Below are 22,092 nucleotides of genomic sequence, written 5' to 3'. Positions count from 1 at the left end.
CTATGACGAGAAAATAAACGCAATTTTAGTGGGAAAAAAAAAAAAAAAAGAAATATACTATTCAGTTAGAATAACTACATTTTTATGATGGTAAAATTAATTTTTGTTGTGGTTCTCCTTGTATAAGAGATGTCAAACAACAGTTTCTTTAAAGATAATTTTTTTAAAATGAGGTTTTATACAAGATGAATGTACAACATGTCTTATGACACTTTAGTCAATGAAAAAGGTTGTTTTTTTGTTTTGTTTTGTTTCTTTCTAGTTTGGTTTTTTTCTTTGAGACAGAGTTTCACTTTTGTTGCCCAGGCTGGAGTGCAGTGGCACGATCTCGGCTCACTGCAACCTCTGCCTCTCCGGTTCAAGCAATTCTCCTGCCTCCGCCTCCCAAGCAGCTGGGATTACAGGCACCCGCCACCACACCTGGCTAATTTTTTGTATTTTTAGTAGAGACGGGGTTTCGCCCTGTTGGACAAGCTGGTCTCGAATTCCTGACCTCAGGTAATCCGCCTGCCTCGGCCTCCAAAAGTGCTGGGATTACAGGTGTGAGCCACTGCACCCAGCCAAAACAGATTTTTTAATGAACAAATTACTGTTAGCTAACTAAAGATGGAAATAGGGTTTATAAAATCCAAAGGAATAGATGATTAGCATGTTCACTTGAATAGAATTGTTTTAACTGGAGTGTGGGTTCACTATGTTCAATTGTAATCAACGAGCCATAACAAGGTCTCCTTTTCTTCCTTTAAGTGCGTACTTGCTTTGTAAGTGATCTGAAGCGAGGACTAAAAATCCAAGCAGCAAAATTTAATATTGATGGAAATAATGAGGTAAGTTTAAAAAAAAAAAAGCGTCTTTTTGCAAAGGTTACAACATGTGTGGACTTATGTTTATGATATTTATATTTCAGCGTCCCTCCCCACCCCCAAATGTTGACTATCCGTTAGATGGAGAGAAGATTTTACATGTCCTTGGATCAATCAGGTTAGATCTTAATTTTAATGAGCAAAGTAGTAAACGAAAATAAACTTTTGGCTTTTAAAAATATTTGTATGAGCCTTTATGTCACTATTGCCATTTTAACAGTTAAGTGTTTATTGTTAAGCCTCATTATTCATGATTTATTTTATTCAGCTTTTTTTTTCTTTTGAGACAAGATCTTGCTCTGCTGTCCAGGCTGGAGTGCAGTGGCACTATCTTGGCTCACTGTAACTTTCATCTCCTGGGTCCAAGCAATTCTCCTGCCTCAGCCTCCCAACTAGCTGGAATTACAGGTGCCTGCCACCATGCCTGGCTAATTTTTATATTTTTTAATATAGACAGGGTTTCAACCATGTTGGCCAGGTTGGTCTCAAACTCCTGACCTCAGGTGATCCGCCTACCTTGGCCTCCAACAGTGCTGGGATTACAGGCATGAGCCACCGTGCCCTGCCTATTCAGCTTTTTAAATTTTTAAAAATTAAAAAAAAATATATTATCTCCTTTTTATCAAGGTAACTGAGAATTAGTTCAATTCATGAAACTAGCCATTCTTTGAAGTGGGGCAGGAAGTATGACACTTTAAAACAGGGGTTAGCAAAATATTTCAGTAAAGGACCAGATAGTAAATAGCTCAGGCTTGGCCAGGCGCAGTGGCTCATGCCTGGAATCCCAGAACTTTGGGAGGCTAAGGTGGGTGGATCACCTGAGGTCGGAAGTTCGAGAACAGCCCGACCAACAAGAAGAAACCTAGTCTCTACTGAAAATACAAAATTAGCTGGCCATGGTAGCACATGCCTGTAATCCCAGCTACTCAGGAGTCTGAGGCAGGAGAATTGCTTGAACTCGGGAGGCAGAGGTTGCAGTGAGCCAAGATTGCACCGTTGCACTCCAGCCTGGGCAACAAGAGTGAAACTCCATCTCAAAAAATAAAATAAAATAAAATAAATAACTCAAGCTTTATGGGTCAATATGGTCTCTGTTGCAACTACTCAACTCTATAGTTGGAACACAAAATTAGCTATAGATAATATTTAAATGAGTGAGCATGACTGTGTTCCAGTAAAACTTTATTTGCAAAAACAGGTGGTGGCTGGATTTCATTCTCAGGCCATATTTGCTGACTCCTGCTTTAAAACTTTTTGTTAGAAAGAATGCATTTTTCCAAATATACTCAGTCTTTAGGACTTAGTAATTCGCCGTTTATTGATTTGACTATTCTGTCTGATGATCCAATATAAGTTGTTGTTAAGGACTTACATAATTATATTAGTAACAATATAACATTTGTTTATAATGCAACTTTATAAAATTTATATTGTAAAAGTTTCCTTGTAAAATATAAGGTCAGAAGATTCACAGAAAATTATTATTATGTAACATATTGAACGTCCTATTAGGCTTTGAATTAATGTAGAGCTTGAAGTATTGAAAGAATGAACATAAATATATGGAAGTTAAAGACAGTAGAACAGGGTAGCGAAAGTAAGAATGTAGTACTTTTTGCTAGCTATTTTTATATCATTTTAATCTCCTATTTAAGTTATGTTTATTAAATTACTTTTTAAAATTTTCTCCTGACTGTTTATTGGATCTCAGTCTAAAGAAGAAGATAACTATTTAAAGAAATACAGAGACCAGGCATGGTAGTTCACACTTGGTTTTTTTTTTTTTTTTTTTTCTTGAGACAGGGTTTTTGCTCTTTTCGCCCAGGCTGGAGTGCAATGGCACAATCTCGGCTCACTGCAGCCTCCTTCTGGGTTCAAGTGATTCTCCTGCCTCAACTTCCTGAGTAGGTAGGATTACAGGCGCCCACCACCATGACCGGCTAATTTTTGTATTTTTAGCGGAGATGAGTTTCACCATGTTGGCCGGGCTGATCTCAAACTCCTGACCTCAGGTGATCCACCCGCCTCCACCTCCCAAAGTGCTGGGATTATAGGCGTGAGCCACCGTGCCTGGCTGGTAGTTCACACTTGTAACCTCAGCACTTTGGGAGGCGGAGGTGGGAGAATATCTTGAGCCCAAAAATTCAAGACCAGCCTGGGCAACATAGTTTGAGACCCTGTCCCTACAAAAAAAAAAAAAAATGTTTTTTAATTAGCCAGGCATGGTGGTACACACCTATAGTCCTAGCTCTTTAGGAAGCTGAGGTGGAAGGATCACTTGAGCCCAGGAGTTTGAGGTTACAGTGATCTATGATTGTACCACTGTACTTCAGCCTCAGTAACAGAGTAAGACCCCAGGATCTGGCCACTGCACTCCAGCCTGGGTGACAGAGCGAGACTCTGTCTCAAAAAAAATTTTTTTTATGTAGAGATGGGGTCTCACTCTGTTGCCCAGTTGGTTTCGAACTTAAGCAGTCCTCCGGCCTTGCCCTCCCAAAGTGTTGGGATTACAGGCATGTGCCACCGCCCCCAGCTCCCCATCTGTATTTTCTTAAAGAAAAAAAAGGAAATTCAATCAACATGGAATCATTGGTTCCAAAAAAATAGGAAAATGCATTGCAAATGAAGGAAGCCAGTATGTCTCACATTCCAAACTCAGTCATTTATGTTTACTAACGTGTTTTTTGTGTTTTGTGTGTGTGTGTGTGTGTGTGTTTTTGAGGTGGAGTTTCGCTCTTGTTGCCCAGGCTGGAGTGCAATGGTGCGATCTTAGCTCACCACAACCTCTGCCTCCCGGGTTCAAGCAATTCTCGTGCCTCAGCCTCCCGAGTAGCTGGGATTACAGGCATGCATACCACACCCAGCTAATTTTTGTATTTTTAGTAGAGACGAGATTTCTCCATGTTAGTCAAGCTGGTCTCGAACTCCCGACCTCAGGTGATCCGCCTGCCTTGGCCTCCTAAAATGCTGGGATTACAGGTGTGAGCCACCGTGTCCAGCCTAACGTGTTGTTTCTGCCAAAAGGTATAGTTCCATTGAAACCTTCTAATTAGATACAATACTGACCAGTAGTTGGTTGGTAAAGCAAAAGAAGGGTTATTTAAAGTAAAGGACCATTGTAAAAAATCATATACTAAACATTTTATTTTAACTTAAAATTTGTGTGTATTTATGTTTTTCCAAGACCTATTCGCTAAGTCTACTTATAGAGCTCTGACTTAAAATTATAATAACCAGTAAATCATAATTTATGATTTCCAGCTTTTTTGTTCTTTTTCTAAGTACAGTAAGAGCTTAAAGTTACTAGGAATCAGTCTTGGTACAGAATCCATCTAGTTGGCTGGGCATGGTGGCTCATGCCTGTAATTCCAGCATTTTGGTAGGCCAAGGCGGGCGGATCACTTAAAGTCAGGAGTTTGACACCAGCCTGGCCAACATGGTGAAACCCCATCTCTACTATTTACAGAATACATCTAGTTATTTTCTTCTAGACTTTTACAGTTGTCTCACCTATGTTACAAATATTTTTAAAAACTAACTTGTCTTTCCAAAGCTTTCACATTCATGGAAAGAATAACTTGTTTTCTACCTTAATATTTCATTGGTTAAGAAATCATTGTTGGCCGGGCATGGTGGCTCAAGCCTGTAATCCCAGCACTTTGGGAGGCCGAGACGGGAGGATCACGAGGTCAGGAGATCGAGACCATCCTGGCTAACACGGTGAAACCCCGTCTCTACTAAAAAATACAAAAAACTAGCCGGGCGAGGTGGCGGGCACCTGTAGTCCCAGCTACCTGGGAGGCTGAGGCAGGAGAATGGCGTAAACCCGGGAGACGGAGCTTGCAGTGAGCTGAGATCCGGCCACTGCACTCCAGCCTGGGTGACAGAGCGAGACTTCATCTCAAAAAAAAAAAAAAAAAAAGAAATAATTGTTAAGTTATATAATTTTAATATCAAATCAGCTGACAAAAGATTTGGAAATAGAAGAGTGGATCTTTGTAAGCATGCAGCTTAACTGGTGGAAGAAGTCTGCAGGCATAGTGGCAAGGGCCTGACCAGCTATGCCCATTCAGCATACTGTAGGCCTCAGTTAGTATACTTCAGAGGTGAAGTGGAAAGAATTAGCTAGTAGATTGAGTCTCATGAAGAGGATTTTATGTTTTGAAAAGAATTTTTAAATGCTTTAAAATAGTTATGCATAATATCCCGATTTTATTAAAAATAGAGTTTATACCTGTATGTGCATAGTTAATTTTATATTGTATTGGTTAGGATTTGGTTTGGCCACAGTTATACAAACCTGAAAATAGTGTCTTCAACAAGTTAGAAGTTTATCTCTCATTTGAAAGAAGTTCAAGGCTGGGCGCAGTGGCTCACACCTGTAATCCCAGCACCTTGGGATGCCAGTGCTGTTGGATTGCTTGAGCCTGGGATGCAGAGGTTGCGGTGAGCCGAGATTGTGCCATTGCACTCCAGCTTGGGCAACAGGGCAAGACCCTATCTCAAAAAACGTGAAATTAAAAGAAAAGAAGTTCAGAGGAAGATCATCCAGGGATGATATTATCATCTCATATTAGAGACCCAAACATCTTTCCATCTTTCATCTCCGGGATGTAGCCCTTGTCCTTGAGGTCCAGGATGGCTGCTGGAGTTGTAGCTACCATGTTTTTGTTTCAAGCAAGTAGTCCTAAGAAGGGAAAGAAGAAAGTGCTTAACTCTTAATTAAAAGTCCAACATAGGCCGGGCACGGTGGCTCATGCCTATAATCCCAACACTTTGGGGAGGCTGAGGCAGGCAGGTCGCTTGAGGCCAGGAGTTTGAGACCAACCTGGCCAACATGGTGAAACCCCACCTCTACTGAAAATATACAAAAAATTAGCTGGGTGTGGTGGCACAGGCCTGTAATCCCAGCTACTTGGGAGACTGAGGCATGAGAATCACTTGAATCTGGGAGGCTGATGTGAGATCACACCATTGCACAGAGCGAGACTCTGTCTCAAAAGGGAAAAAGAAAGTCCGACATACTACTACTGCCTCTATCTCCTTGTCTAGTACTTAACTACATCTAGTTGCAAGAAAGACTGTTTTTTTTTTTTAAGAGACGAGGTCTCACTATGCTGCTCAGGCTGGTCTCGAACTCCTGGCCTCAAGCCATTCCCCTGCACTGCCTCAGCCTCCTGAAATGCTGGGATTATAGGCATGAGCCATTGCATCTGGCCAGAGGCTGGTAAATACAGTGTTTTAACTAGTGGGACGGGTTGGAGGCACAATATATCCAGCTTAAAAATTGAGTTTTATCTTTTTTTATTTTCAAATCCTACAGATTAACAGGCAGTAGTAAAAGATAATACAGAGAGGCCCCATATACCCTTTCAGTTTCTCCCAATGGTTAAACATCTTATATGACTGTAATATGATATCAAAACTAGTAAATTGGCATTGGCATAAAGTATATGTCAGTTCTGTGTTATTTTATCATATATAGATTTCTACAGTCACTACAACAATGGAGATACAGAACTATTGCCAGACAGAAAGAAAAATACTGCTTGATCTCACTTGTATATGTGGAATCTAAAAAAAAGTGAAACATCTAGAAACAGAGAGTAAAACAGTGGTTGTTAGGAGTTGAGAGGGGAAGGAAATGAGGAGAGGGTCAAAGGACACAAACTTGTAGTTAGGAGTGATGAATAAGCCTAGAGATCTAATATACAGCATGAGGACATTAGTTAGTAATACTGTATTCTAAACTGAAATTTTGCTAATAGATTTTGGGTGCTCTTACTACTTATGGAAGGTGATGGATAGGTTAGTTTGCTTGAATGTAGTAATTACTTCACTGTGTGTGTGTGTGTGTGTGTGTGTGTGTATCAAAATATGTTGTATACCTTAAATATAATATATATAATTTTTTAAAAGATATAGAACTCTTTCATCACCACAAAGATCTTCCTCATGCTACCAAAAAGTAATAGAGTTATTTTAATTTGAGAATAAACTGGAAAATGGATATTTTACTAAGCAACTGGTGATCCTTGTATTATTTTAAAAAAGAAATGGGGGGGGGTGGTTGCTTATAAATCTCTTGTATCACCAGCTAATCTGCTTGTTGAATCTTACTATTATAGAATACTATTTCTTTTCTCTTCTTAGGTTTGGGGAGTTATAATTGGACACAAAATAAATGTAAATGTATACATAATAATAGTAACAGCTAATAATTTAGGCAGACCCTGTTCTATTAACTCATTGCATCTTCACCTCAACCCCTGAGGCAGGCATTGTTATCCTCTCCATTTACAAATGAGAACAACTTGTATTTTAATAATTATTCTTTGTTAATGTAGTATTGGTACTTAAAAATACTATGTAAATGGAAATCATGGTATATTCTGTGTAATAATATGTGACACCAACAGAAAGCTCTCTTTTTCAAATCCCATTAGAGATTCAGTTGTGGAAATTCTTTTTGAACAAGATAATGAAGAGAAATCAGTTGCCACTTTAATATTGGATTCCCTTATACAGGTATTTTATCTTGTCAAAAAAATTCCCTTTATTATCACAGTCCTTTAAAGAAAAATTTTAAATGTTATTTTAGGCAACTAGCAATCCTTGTCACATATTATTTTTAATATGTGTCAATAACTAATCTGCTTATTGAATTTTATTAATTTTTACAGAATGCAGTCCTTTTTTAAAACTTTTAAACTTTTATTTTAAACTTTTAAGCCGGGCGCGGTGGCTCAAGCCTGTAATCCCAGCACTTTGGGAGGCTGAGATGGGCGGATCACGAGGTCAGGAGATCGAGACCATCCTGGCTACCACGGTGAAACCCCGTCTCTACTAAAAAATACAAAAAAAAAAAAAAAACTAGCTGGGCGAGGTGGCGGGCGCCTGTAGTCCCAGCTACTTGGGAGGCTGAGGCAGGAGAATGGCGTAAACCCGGGAGGCGGAGCTTGCAGTGAGCTGAGATCCGGCCACTGCACTCCAGCCCGGGCGACAGAGCAAGACTCCGTCTCCAAAAAAAATAAATAAATAAACTTTTATAGTTCATGAGTTTTACTTTGGTACTGAGAAATGGCATCTACAGCATTCCAAACCCCAGGATAATGAGTGCCAGGGACATGTGCTTATTTATTTATTTATTTCGAGACAGTCTTGCTCTGTCACCCAGACTGGAATGCAGTGGCATGATCTCGGCCTACTGCAACTTCTGCCTCCTGGGTTCAAGTGATTCTCCTGCCTCAGCCTCCCAACTAACTGGGATTCCAGGCGCCCACCACTATGCTTGGCTAATTTTTGCATTTTTAGTAGATACAGGGTTTCACCATGTTGGCCAGGCTGGTCTCGAACTCCTGACCTTGTGATCCACCCACCTCTGCCTCCCAAAGTGCTGGGATTACAGGCGTGAGCCACCGTACCTGACCGTTTTTTTTTTTGACAGAGTTTTGCTCTTGTTGCCCAAGCTGGAGTGCAATGGTGTGATCTTGGCTCACTGCAACCTCTACCTCCTGGGTTCAAGTGATTCTCTTGCCTCAGCCTCCCAAGTAGCTGGGATTACAGGCATGTGCCACCATACCTGGCTAATTTTGTGTTTTTGGATAGAGATGGGGTTTCTCCATTTTGGTCAGGCTGGTCTTGAACTCCTGACCTCAGGTGATCCACCTGTCTCAGCCTCCCAAAGGGCTTGGATTACAGGCATGAGCCACCGTGCCCAGCGACGTGCATTCTTTTAAGAGCCAGGACCAGATTTTTATTTAGTACCTAGTGTGGTTTATGGTTCCTTCCAATTCAGGGTTGTATCATATTCAATTTTAAATTCCACAGGACATATGGTGATGATATGTCTCTTTTTTTTAATGACTATGTAATTATAGGACTTCGCATGAAATACCATTGCCTTGGAAGATATGTTTGCCTCTAGGGCTCCATTCATTGAAGGACCTTATCATTGCTAACTCTTAAAGAGAACTGATGTAGAACTATAATTTTTCTAGGAGTGTTATCTTCCCACTTAACAACTGGCACTTGAATACACCTTAGAAAAATGAAATTTCCACATACTTCCCTTACCCCAAAAAAGGGAAGTTATTTCTTCTCATGCTCTTGCCCTACTTAATCATTGCTACCCTGACAGTGAGAACACTCATATATTACTGCCGTATGCCCTATGGAATGTAAAATTCTATGCTGTTAGACTTTAAAATATTTTAAAATCTTTAAAGTTTATGTATATATTTGGCAGTATTTTTATGGTGGTTATACTTGCTTTGCTACATGAAAGAAACCTTGCTGTGGCCCTTTTTGTGATACAAATGATCACCTGTTTAATCTGTAGTATTATAATAATATATAATAATAGTATATATAATATGTATATTTTCTTAAGTTCAGTCAAGCATTATTTGTACAGTTCAGAATAAGTCCTTCTTCTTTTCTTTCTTTTTAATAACAGTGTCCAATAGACACCAGGAAGCAACTAGCAGAGAATTTGGTAGTCGTAGGTGGCACTTCTATGTTGCCAGGATTTCTCCACAGATTGCTTGCAGAAATAAGGTATTTGGTAGAAAAACCAAAATATAAAAAAGTCCTTGGCACTAAGACGTTTCGAATTCATACTCCACCTGCAAAAGCTAATTGTGTGGCCTGGTTGGGAGGTAAGAATTTCACTTTTAAAATATAGTGATTATATAGTATTTGGTCTCTGAATGACACTATTAATGGATATATTAGACTAAATCATTCAGGGTTCAGAATTGCCCACTTTATAAATACAACTAACATTGACTTTTTCTTTCTTTCTTTTTTTTGAGACGGAGTCTCACTCTGTCACCAGGTTGGAGTGCAGTGCAGTGGTGCGATCTGGGCTCATTGCAAGCTTCGCCTCCTAGGTTCAAGCAGTTCTCCTGCCTCAGCCTCCCGCATATCTAGGACTACAGGCACGCACCACCATGCCCAGCTACTTTTTGTATTTTTGGTAGAGACGGGGTTTCACCATGTTGGCCAGGATGGTCTTGATCTCTTGACCTCGTGATCCACCCACCTTGGCCTCCCAAAATGCTGGGATTATAGGCATGAGCCACCACGCCCAGCTGACTTTTTCTTAAATTATATTAATTGTCAGAATTTTATATCTATTTCTCTTGGCATTTGCACTGTGATCTTAACTTCCTCATTTAGTTAAAGTCATCCCTCAAAATAGTGAAAGCTATGAATTTATTCCAGTGATGGATGCTACCTTTTTTTTTTTTTTTTTTTTTGAGGCAGAGTTTCATCCTTGTTGCCCGTCCAGCTGGAGTGCAATAACGCGATCTCAGCTCACTGCAACGTCCACCTCCCAGGCTCAAGCGATCCTCCTGCCTCCGCCTCCCTAGTAGCTGGGATTATAGGCACCCGCCACTACGCCTGGCTAATTTTTTTGTATCTTTAGTAGAGACAGGGTTTCTCCATGTTGGTCAGGCTGGTCTCAAACTTGTGACCTCAGGTGATCCGCCCGCCTCGGCCTCCCAAAGTGCTGGGATTACATGTGTGAGCCACCGTGCCCGGCTTACCATTTCTTAAAATGTTTATTTTAATGTCTTGCAAATTTAGTGAGCCACATATGAAAATTGGTCTCTTTATTTTATAACTGTATTTGTGACCGAGTTCATTAAATGTCTTAAGTAATGATGGTTTCACCGAAATAAGCAAATAACCTAATAAGTACAGTTGACCCTTGAACAACATGGGTTCGAATTATGTGGGGGGTCCATTGATATGCTGTTTTTAGGAAATATGTTGGAAAAATTTTTGAAGATTTGCAGCAATTTGAAAAACATAGACAAACCACGTAGCCTAGAAATATCAAAGAAATTAAGGAAAAGATATGTCATGAATGTATAAAAATATATGTGTAGATACTGGTCTGTTTATGTGTTAATTGACTATTCATGTTATTGGTAAGACTTCTCAGTCAACAGTAGACTATGGGTAGTTAAGTTTTGGGGGAGGCAAAAATTATACATGGATTTTTCAGCTGCTTGCGGGTCCACACCCCAATCCCTGCATTGTTCAAAGGTCAGCTGTAACTACTTTGAAGGGAGAAACAATAATGAATATGTACATTTATATACGTTCTGATATGTGTTTTATGATGCAGAGCTAGAAGGTATCAGGATTGTACATTCAGAGAGAAAAACAAAGTAGTGTGACATTTTAAAATGAATGTTACATTATTTCTTGTAAAATAGGATTTGGTAAAAATGTAGTTTTGATCTAGGACAAATTGAGTTAGTAATGGAATTGTTTTTAAAAGACTGCCTTGTGGGTCTTAATAAGGTCTTCAGTATAGAATGTTAGGACATTATGATGATGTTTATTGGGTTTTGCAGTACCATTTTATTTATTGATACATAACCTTAGTTGTGAGAGAGAAAACTCAGAATCTTATTGATTGTATTTACACAAAGTTGAAAATACCTTCCACTCCACTCTATCTAACTTGCTTTTAAATGCAATAATACTTGTTATCATGTTCACTCTTAACCTGCTAAAGGGCATTTCAATTAATCAAAAAAGGCAACAAAAAAAAAATTTTTGCCTTTAACACGGAGTTATGGCTTGCTCTGTTATTCAAAATATAAAATAAAGAATAGCTTGACTGGAATTACTTTGAAGATTGTGGCAATGCGTTGCTGAATTTTACCAATCCACTTTTGCCATATAGTGAAGTAGATGTATATGTACATAAAGTTTTCTAGAAAAAGTTTTCATTTTAGCTATAAAAAATATTTTTGTCACACAGGGGCTATTTTTGGAGCATTACAAGATATACTTGGGAGCCGTTCTGTTTCAAAGGAATATTATAATCAGACGGGCCGTATACCTGATTGGTGTTCTCTCAATAACCCACCTTTGGAAATGATGTTTGATGTTGGGAAAACTCAACCACCTCTGATGAAGAGAGCGTTTTCCACTGAGAAATAGAAGTTTGATTAAAAATCAGCCTTGCTTCATATTAAATATTTAACCAATTATAAGCAAATTGTACAGAGTATGTGGGATGTTTTGTTACAGAGGAGTATAGTAGAAGTGAAAGCATTCTGTGTTTACTCTTTGCATTAATATATAATTCTTTTGACTTTGTTTCTCTTGTGTACTGGTAACATGGTAGCTGGTGCTTACTGAAATCTGTTGTGTTAATATCAATAAAGTATAGTAAAGCAGTTTGATTTTGGAAGTTTGTTATGTGGCTTTTTTTTTTTTGAGACAGTCTCCTCTGTTGCCCAGGCTGGAGTGCAGTGGCTCTCTGCTCACTGCAAGCTCCGCCTCCCAGGTCCACGCCATTCTCCTGCCTCAGCCTTCTGAGTATCTGGATTACAGGCACCAAATTACAGGCGCCCGCCACCATGCCCAGCTAATTTTTTGTGTATTTAGTAGAGACGGGTTTTCACCATGTTAGCCAGGATGGTCTCGATCTCCTGAACTCGTGATCCACCCGCCTCGGCCTCCCAAAGTGCTGGGATTACAGGTATGAGCCACCGTACCCAGCCTATGTGGCTTGTTTTTCAAAAAGAAGAGTATTTCTCCACAGTTCACATAACCTGTTCTGGGCTCATTAATTTTATTTCCAGCAGTTACTCCATTTAAAGCATAAATAATGTTAATAATGTTAACCATTACCAGTTATTTCAAATACTAACATGGGTCCATTTAAAAAAATTATTTATTTTGGTGCTTGGGTGTCCATATTATAATAATGTTGTTTTTCCAGAAATATATTTGATCTTTGGACTGAGAATGTTTGGTAACATGGTCAAGCATTTGTTAAAGTGTGGAAACGTTCACTTTTTAACTTCACCATTTTTTTTATGAGCAATTCTACATTTCTAAGAAAAAAGATACTTCATTTTTATATAAGGTTACAACTGCTTTGTAAAAATGTATTCACAATGCCATTAATCTTTGTGTTTGTGCTTTATATCTTCTCAGGGCAGAGGTTCTTTGAAATATGTACTCAGTCATTTAACTTTTTATTTTATTTTTTCATTTGTTTTTAATGAACTACCTCTTGTTGAAATTTTGTTGGCTTCATTCTTTTGGGATACCTGTCTCCTCTAGCCCTACCACTCTTCCATAGCACTCTTTCCCTAAGCACAGTAATTGGGGCACTTCTAACTTTTACCTTGTAATCGTTTCAACAGAGGTTTTATCTTCTTTTCTGGAATATAAGCTCCATTAGAACGAGGCTTGTCTATTTCTTAACTGTGAACCCTCCGAGGAGGATTGCCAGGAATAGATACACTATTAATTGCCAATTGGATGGATTTACTATTTTGTTAACATTCTCTCTTTTTTCAGTAAACATGAACTTTACATTTATATTGACCTCATCTTTTGTTGAACTTAGATTATTTATGAGAAGTTTTCATCATTGAATAATATCAAAAACAGGATCTGTGACTGAAATAGAGCTTTAAAACTAGCTATAAAGTAGCAGACAACTAGTGGCTGAAGTTAAGGAATGTAGCCCTCTGTTATGGGTTGAATTATGCCCCTCAAAAAGATAGGTTGATGTCCCAACCCCTGTACCTTGTGAACGTGACCTTATTTGGAAATAGAGTTGCAGATGTAGTCAAATTAAGATGTGATCATTAGGGTGATGCCCTGATCCAGTAAGACTGGTGTCTTTGTAAGAAGAGGAAGCCAGTTGTGGTGGTCCATCCCTGTAATCCCAGCACTTTGGGAGGCTGAGGCAGGTGGATCACTTGAGGTCAGGAGTTTGAGACCAGCCTGGCCAACATGGTGAAACCCCATGTCTACCACAAATACAAAAATTAGTCAGGTATGGTCGTGCATGCCTGTAATCCCAGCTACTCTGGAGGCTGAGGCAGGAGAATTGCTTGAACCCGGGAGGTGGAGGGTGCAGTGAGCCAAGATCACGCCACTGCACCCCAGCCTGGGTGACAGAGTGAGACCCTGTCTCAAAAAACAAACAAACAAACAAAAAAACCTAAGGAAAGGCATGCCTGACATATTCCAGGATTGATAAGGAGGCCAATTTGGCTCATGTAGAGTGAGCAAGGAGAAGAAAAGCAGTAGTAGATGGGGGAGTGGGGGTATATCATATAAGGATACATCTTACTGAGTTAAACAGCGTACCCTTGGAGTGTTTTGAGTGGAAAATTGACAAGATCTGGCTTGTTTAAACCGGATTATTCTGGATGTTGTGTTAAGAATAGAGTTTAAAGAGACAAATTGAAGCAGGAAAATCAGTTAAGAAACCATTGCAGTAATCTCAGTGAGATGATGTTTTTTAAGCCAGGGTGCTAGCAGTAAAGATGAGAACTGCTGGATTCTGGATACATGGAAGGTAGACCAACAGGATTTCCTGATAGATCTTACGTGGATGTTTCAGTTACCTATTGCTATGTAACAAACTTCTAAAAGTTAATGGCTTAAAACAATATGAATCCTATTTGCTTATGGTGTTGTGGGTCAGAATTCAGGCAAGACTCAGGTGAGCAGTTCTGTTCCATGTGGTATGAGCTGGAGATAGCCACCTGGCTGTATTTAATTGGTGTGCTGGGGTGGAAGGTCTAGGACAGCCTTGTTTACAAGTCTCAGTGTCAGTGCTCTCTCCATGCTTTCTCTGTCTTCCACATGCTTCTCTCCATGTGGCTGGCTTAGGCTCCCTCAGCATGGTGGTCTCAGGATACTGATTTATTACTTGGCAGCTTGGATCCAAACCCCATTGTGTTGAGTTCTCCTCAAGACACTTTGCATCGTGCTTTCTGTTGTCCTATTAGCCAAAGTTAGTCACATGGCCAAGCTCACAGTCAATATGGCAGGGGAATATTGAAAGACACTTTCACAATGGGGTTGGAGAGATAGGAATCAATATTTCCAGTGTTTTTCATCCATGCATCTAGAAGGATGGTGTTACCGTTAGTGGGGGAAAAAAGAAAAATTACAAGAGAAACAAGTTTTGGGGCAAAGATCAAGAGTTTTTATACATGTTTAGTGTGAGTTATCTACCACACATCCAAATGGATATAGACATTTGACATTTAAGAGAGAGATCTGGGCTCTCTTAAAAGTTGAATCAGCCGGGAACGGTGGCTCACGCCTGTAATCCCAACACTTTGGGAGGCCGAGGAGGGCGGATTACCCGAGGTCAGGAGTTTGAGACCAGTCTGACCAATATGGTGAAATCCCGTCTCTAGTAAAAATACAAAAATTAGCCGGGTGTGGTGGGGGGTGCCTGTAGTCCCAGCTATTCGGGTGGTTGAGACAGGAGAATTGCTTGAACCCGGGAGGCAGCAGTTTCAGTGAGCCGAGATCATGCCACTGCACTCCAGCCTGGGTGACAGAGTGAGACTCCGTCTCAAAAGAAAAAAAAGTTGTGAATCATCAGCAAGTATCTGGTATTTAAAACTGAGATCACCAAGTGCATGAATGTGGATAGAGAAGAGGAACAAGGGCTCACCCATCCCCAAGCACTCCCAAGTGAAGAGATAGGAGAGAAAGGAAGTAGCTGGCGAGATAGGGGAGAAAACAAGAGAGCATTAGTGTCCTGGAAGCCAAAGGGGAGATGTGGATCCAGCATGGAGTGATCAAATTTGTAATAAATTTCTGATAGTCCAAGTAAATTAGGCCTTGCAATTAATTTGATATTGGGGAGATGAATGATGACCTTTTCATGTACAGTTTAGTAAACTAGTGGGGTGTACCGAGAGGGGCAGGAAGTCATAACTAGGGTGGGTTGAGAAGAGCAAGAAGTAGTGCCTGACATCTGAGAACTAATCTAACACAGGTAAGCCTCAATGCTATTACAGATTGATATGACGCTTTCAGCAAACTATGCTTTTCTTCTGTTTTTCACATAACATACACTTCAGACAAGTTGGTCACTGTGCAACTCAAAACACCAAACATCCCTCTTGCTAAAGGAGTGACTTACTTTGTTTCACCTTTAATCCCTCCTTTAGTATGCCATCCTTACAGATTTCAGATCCTAGAATTGCCCTGGTTTTCTGATAGCACACAATTCAGAACAAGCCCCTACTTACTTAGACCCTCCCCCAAATTACCCAACAAAAGCCAAGATCCTATAATCACCATCTTACTGAATCACCCCACACTTCTCCCTTGTTGCCATGAGTAATAAACTAAACGTATTTGACAACAGGTGTGGGGGTTTTCTGTTTTGTTTATTTTATTTTTTTATTTTATTTTATTTTATTATTTTATTTTTTGGTCTATGGCTGAAGGACATTGTCAGGGTTAAGAGGTGGTAGGGAGGGGAAATGAGCTTAGGCAAAAGGGGATGGGCTTTTGCTACAAAGGGGAACAGAGAAATAGAATGGCAGCCTGTGAGGAAACTAGGTTGAAGTTTTTAAGATAAATAACAGCATGTTTGTGTGTTGAACGGAAAAATCAAGAAAGGAGAAAAATTGATCCTTTAGTGGAGAGCTGGGGGATGACACATGGAGGGTACAGGATCCAGTGCTTTAGATAGGATTGGCTTCAGGTATGAAGGAGCATAAACCGTTCGCCTATGTGTTCTGGTGGGTGAGATCCTGGAACGTGTCTGGCTGTGGTGGTTCGAGTGGGCGAGGACGTTCTGATGACTTCACAGTTCTCAGTGCAAAGGGGAGAAGGCGGAAACCTTTCTTCCCTCACATATCCAGTTGCCTATCCAAGTTTTCACATCTCAGTTGTTTTGTACGTCTTCAAAGAGCCTTTACTAGAATCTTAATTTCCTAGTATCCATCCCCAAGAAGAATGGAAGAAAACTTGATGTGTGCACTGGTGGTATAAATCTCACTACAGAAAGAACTATTTTTCACTATATATTTCTTCAGGGATAGACTCCATATTGAGTGGAGGAAAAAGAAGGACACAGAGAGAGAGAGAGAGAGAGAGAGAGAGAGAGAGAGAGACAGAGAAGGATAAATTGGTTCTTTTTCTTCGGAGTCCTCAGGTGCCTCCAAATGTTTTTACATCCGGTCTCTTAAATTTTAGAAAAGCAGCCAAAATGTGGCGCTCATAAGTTTGTTAAGATAACAATTAAAACTGCCCTCTACCACCAACTATCCAAGTATGCATAGTAACACAAAAAACTAGTCTTCAACAGTGGGCATGTGGTTCCCTGTGTGTTTTAAAGAGAACACGGGGAGGGGACATGTGATTTCAATTGCACAAGCACAATTTGTGACCTGTTTCGTTTACAAAAGGAGAACTTTTTACTGGAGAATCTGGTTAATACTGAAAGTGTTTAAATTAATTCGGCTTAAGAACTCTGTAGCTCAGGTGCTTTAGAGAAAGCATGTAAGTTTCAGAGGAAAAACTTCAAACCGCGCCCAACGTGGGGCTCGAACCCACGACCCTGGGATTAAGAGTCCCATGCTCTACCGACTGAGCTAGCCGGGCGCCTGGCACAGCGGTTTGCATTTCTATCTCTTGAGGAGTATTTTAACTACATGGTTCGCTCCTCCCCGTAGTTTCTTTTCTAAACAAATGTATAACATACTGTTAGATCGGCACTTCAGAATTATTATTTTTTAAGAGTGTTCTAAATATTTAATTGTACTTAGATTTAAGAATGTTTGTATATGTATCCAAAGATCATTGAAAACTTATGCGAGTCTTATTACAGAGTCATTGAATCTTTTAAACAAAGTGTTTAAAAATATTTACCAACCAATATGTTTTGTTTACATAAATACATATCAAGGCCATCCAACTTCCATCAAATGGCATACCGGATTCCTACATGTTTGGGCTCCGCATTTGAAGAAACAAAGTCCGATCTCTGAGAGGTTAGTTTCCCTGAACAACCGCGGGGCTTAGCTATTTTCTTTAGTATGGTCTGATGAAGGAGAGTTAAATTCAGAAAAGGAGTCTTCGGGTCAATTAACATAAGGTCTCTTTCGAGTAATTGTCTGACAATGAGCGAGCGATAGGACGTTTGGAGGGTGCTATTATTCTCCTCAAACGACAGAAGCTGGGAGGAAAGAATTACAGTCTCTAAATCTAATGGTAAAGAATGTGAACTCTTAAGAGGCAAAGGGTCAGAAACCTGATTTTAACCAAATTACCATAGGAGATACTGGAATAATGTCATATGGAAATATATATATTCTGAAATGATGGTGAACCTTTCTAGGTAAGAAATTCTGGCCGGGCGTGGGACGCCTATAATTCCAGCACTTTGGGTGGCGGAGGCAGGCAGATCACGAGGTCAGGAGTTCAAGACCAGCCTAGCCCCAGCTCCTGTCTCTACTAAAAATACAAAAAATTAGCCGGGAGTGGTGGCCGACACCTGTAATCCCAGCTAGTCGGGAGGCTGAGGCGACAGTGCGGGACTCCATCTCAAAAAAAAAAAAAAAAAAAAAAAATTCTTCTAATTTCTGTGATAATGGAGAGGGATGTGGTGTTTATACTACTGCTTAGCAGTGCAAGTTAAAGACCCAATTTGTAAACCTGAAAATAACAAATAATTCTTACGATAGTATCCCCAAAGCACAGTATTTGGAAGCTAGATATATTGGGCATCACATTTCCTGAGGTATTCAATTTAAAAATAATAAGATACGTCATAAAATAGTATACATTTGGAGTTGTCTTGCTCTGTCGCCCAGGCTGGAGTGCAGTGGCATGATCTCGGCTCACTACAACCTCTGCCTGCAGGGTTCAAGCGATTATCCTGCCTCAGCCTCCCAAGTAACTGGGATTACAGGAACCCGCCATCATGCCTGGCTAATTTTTGTAGGGACGGGGATTCACCATGTTGGCCAGGCTGGTCTTGAACTCCTGATCTCAGGCGATCCACCCGCCTAGGCTTCCCAATGGGCTGGGATTACAGACATGGGCCACCACGCCTGGCCTTTTTTTCTTTTTTCTGTTTTTGAGAAGGACTCTGGCTGGGTGCGATCTCAGCTCATGGCAACCTCTGCCTCCTGGGTTCAAGCAATTCTCCTGCCTCTGCCTCAGCCTCAGCCTGCGGAGTAGCTGGGACTACAGGCATGCACTACCAAGCCCAGCTAATTTTTGTATTTTCAGTAGAGACGGGGTTTCATCATGTTGGTCAGGCTGGTCTCGAACTCCTGACATCAGGTGACCCACCTGCCTTGGCCGCCCAAAGTGCTGGGATTACAGGCATGAGCCACTGCGCCCAGACGAAGGAGCCCCCAAATTCTTAATTATTAATAAATATTGAGTGCACTAGGTGCTCAAATAGTGTTTATCACACACAGGTAATGATGTTAATTAAAAGATTAACTGGATACCTAAACAAGCTTTGAGTACTTATGGTTTACCTCCAAGGCCAACCCTTCTGCAACTATTAACCTTCAGCTTTCTTCACCCCTTTCTTGAATTATCGTGGTCTAAATTGGAACTCCCCAGGAAAGAATTGCAACTAGAGGCCAGGTGCAGAGGCTCACGCCTGTAATCCCAGAATTTTGGAAGGCCAAGGAGGGCGAATCACCTGAGGTCAGGAGTGTGCGCTCAGCCTGGCCAACATGGTGAAACCCGATCTCTACTAAAAATACAAAAATTAGCCGGGCATGGTGGTGCACACCTGTAATCGCAGCTACGTGGGCTGTTGAGGCAGAAGAATCGCTTGAACCCCGGGGGTCAGAGGTTGCAGTGAGCAGAGACCAAGCCACTGCACTCCAGCCTGGGTGACAGAGCAAGATTCAGTCTCAAAAAAAAAAAAAAAAAAAAAAAAAAAAAAAGAATTACAACTGGAATGTTTTAACGAGGGTTAGGTAAATTAAGTGGCTAGTCTTCCCAGTAATTCAAGTCCTTTTATCTATCAATTTGTTCAAAAATAAAAACATCAATTGTAATGCTTCATTAGCAGGAAAAAGCAATTGAAATTCCTTTTTTCCCCTTACTTTCTATATCCAATTCTGCAAACCCTATGTCTTGGCCCATATTCTGCTGCTATAACAGAATACCACAGACTAGGTAATTCACAAATAAGAAAAGTTTATTTGGCTCATGGTTTTAGAAGTTCAAGAGTGTGGCACTGACATCTGGCAAGGGCCTTGTGCTGTATTATCCCATGACAAAGGATCAGAAGAGCAAGCGAATATGTGAGACAGAGAGCTGAAATCCAGTGAAATTCATCCTTGTATTAGGAACCCACTCCCAAGATAACTAACCCATTCTAGAAATGACATTCATCCATAGTGCCCTCATGACCTAATCACCTCTTACAGGCCCCACATGGCAATACCATTACATTGGCAATTAAATTTCGACACGTGTTTTGAAGGGGCCATTCAAACCATAGCACCCTATACATCTGAAATCCATCCACACATTTCCACCTCCACTGCCACCACTTTAGTCCAAATCACTCTCCATTACTGCTAGCTCACAAAAGAGCAATAACTTTCCAACTAGTATTCCTGTTTCTCTTCTTTTCCCTTAGCTATCAGAAATAAGAGCTCATTTACTGATTTAAATCAAATCATATAATTCTCCTGCTTTAAAAACCCCTGATAACCTCACAGTAGAAAACCAGTAATAAATGTGAAAGGAATGACAGAATTAGAAAATCACCATTCGGCAACCATTGTAATAATCAATTCAAACAAGAATCATCAGATATTAGAATTAATGACTGAAATGTTGAGGCGTAAACAGGATGTGTACATATTTTCAAAGTATTTCCTCACAAGATACTAATTACAAAGGTAAAAATAGAAACATTATCAGGGATAAATCTTCAGCCAGTGATCAAAGTTAACATTATCAGCAATAAAACAACTAACATCATGTCCCTCCTAATATAATGCTCTGACATGAATGAATACAAGGTCATTTCTGTAGTATTCCTGCCACAAATGCATCACTTGAATCAAATAACAACAAAAACATCAAACCTAACTTAAGGAATATTCTACAAAATAAATGGTTTGTATTCTTCGAAAATGTTCATGCCATGAAAACTGAAGAAATACTGCTGGGCGCAGTGGCTCACGCCTGTAATCCCAGCACTTTGGGAGGCCGAGGCGGGTGGATCACAAGGTCAGGAGATCGAGACCATCGTGGCTAACACGGTAAAACCCCGTCTCTACTAAAAAATACAAAAAATTAACTGGGCGTGGTGGCGGACGCCTGTGGTCCCAGCTACTCCGGAGGCTGAGGGAGGAGAATGGCGTGAACCCTGGAGGCGGAGCTTGCAGTGCGCGGAGATCGCGCCACTGCATTTCAGCCTGGGCGACAGAGCGAGACTCTGTCTCAAAAAAAAAAAAAAAAAAGCAGAAAGTTGATCATAGTATTGCTAGTTTTCTGATTTTCACAATAATACTGTGTCTATGTAAAATAATGTTCCTGTGTTGGGGGAAAATACACACTGACGTATTAATATTTAGGAGTAAAAAATTGCTGATGCCCTATTTACAATGGGATTAAAATTCAAACCACTTTAAGATTTGGTCTCATGTGCACTTGTTCTCTTCCTGTCACTCTTCCCCACTTAATGAGGGGTCACTCTGACGTGACAGTTCCTAGCGCAAGCCAAGTTTTTTACTGTTCCCTAAACCACTGTTTTGTTACCCTATTTTAGTTTAAATATTACTCACTTAGAAAGTCATTCCCTGAGCACACTGCCTTAAGTTAGTACCTCCATTGTCTATTAAAGCACTCTTCCTTCTATTTTGCTTACTTCTTGTTATCTATTTCTTTCTACTGAATGTAAATTCCATTAGAAATGCTGGTATGTTCTGTTTACGGCTTTTTCTTGAACACGTGGAATATATTAACGCTCAATAAATATCTTTAATCAGACTTATCTTTAACTCTACCAAAAAGCGTTATACTCATAGAAAGAGCACTAATACTTGTGTAAAATTCCAAGCTGAATTCAAAGACGATACCCTTGAAGCGAAACTTCCCGAGAGCCTGGCATAAGAAGGTGAGGGGGATGCCATCAAGATTCTGGGTCAGGATGGGGACGCGGAGAAGGACAGGTTACTTCGCCCCTACTGCTTTTTCTATTCTTTGTGAGTATACGAACATCTCTCCCTTTTGCTTAAAGAAAGAATACAGTGACGAGAAGGGAATAATAATATAAAAAGATAAATAATAATTCCTAGGAAAGGAATACAGCAGCTTCTCAGAGAAAACGACGCCAAAAAGCTCAAAGTACGGGAACTGAAGGCGGAGCCTTTGCTTTCCCCAACCCCGCCTCCATTGCTTCTGAACATGCGCGCCGCCAGCCTCTCGC

General features: G+C 40.3%; 1 protein-coding gene and 1 non-coding gene across 2 annotated transcripts in view; one reads left to right on the top strand and one right to left on the bottom strand.

Annotated features, from left to right (window-relative positions):
• The window catches only part of ACTR10 (actin related protein 10), a 35,666-nt gene extending 23,585 nt beyond the window's left edge, over window positions 1-12,081 (top strand). The window contains exons 9-13 of the mRNA XM_026456323.1: window positions 748-827; window positions 908-981; window positions 7,310-7,391; window positions 9,322-9,523; window positions 11,650-12,081. Of these exons, the coding sequence (XP_026312108.1) occupies window positions 748-827; window positions 908-981; window positions 7,310-7,391; window positions 9,322-9,523; window positions 11,650-11,831 (620 nt within the window). The 3' untranslated portion in view covers window positions 11,832-12,081. The remainder of the gene's footprint in view (window positions 1-747; window positions 828-907; window positions 982-7,309; window positions 7,392-9,321; window positions 9,524-11,649) is intronic.
• A 5,125-nt stretch (window positions 12,082-17,206) lies between these two features.
• On the bottom strand, window positions 17,207-17,279 carry TRNAK-CUU. The gene has a single exon. It is a non-coding gene; the product is annotated as a tRNA-Lys (tRNA).
• Window positions 17,280-22,092: the final 4,813 nt, after the last annotated feature.

This window comes from Piliocolobus tephrosceles, chromosome 6 (assembly GCF_002776525.5).
Source record: "Piliocolobus tephrosceles isolate RC106 chromosome 6, ASM277652v3, whole genome shotgun sequence".
NCBI lineage: Eukaryota > Metazoa > Chordata > Mammalia > Primates > Cercopithecidae > Piliocolobus > Piliocolobus tephrosceles.
Note: the sequence above shows the minus strand (reverse complement) of the source record. Positions and strands in the feature narration are given on the sequence as shown.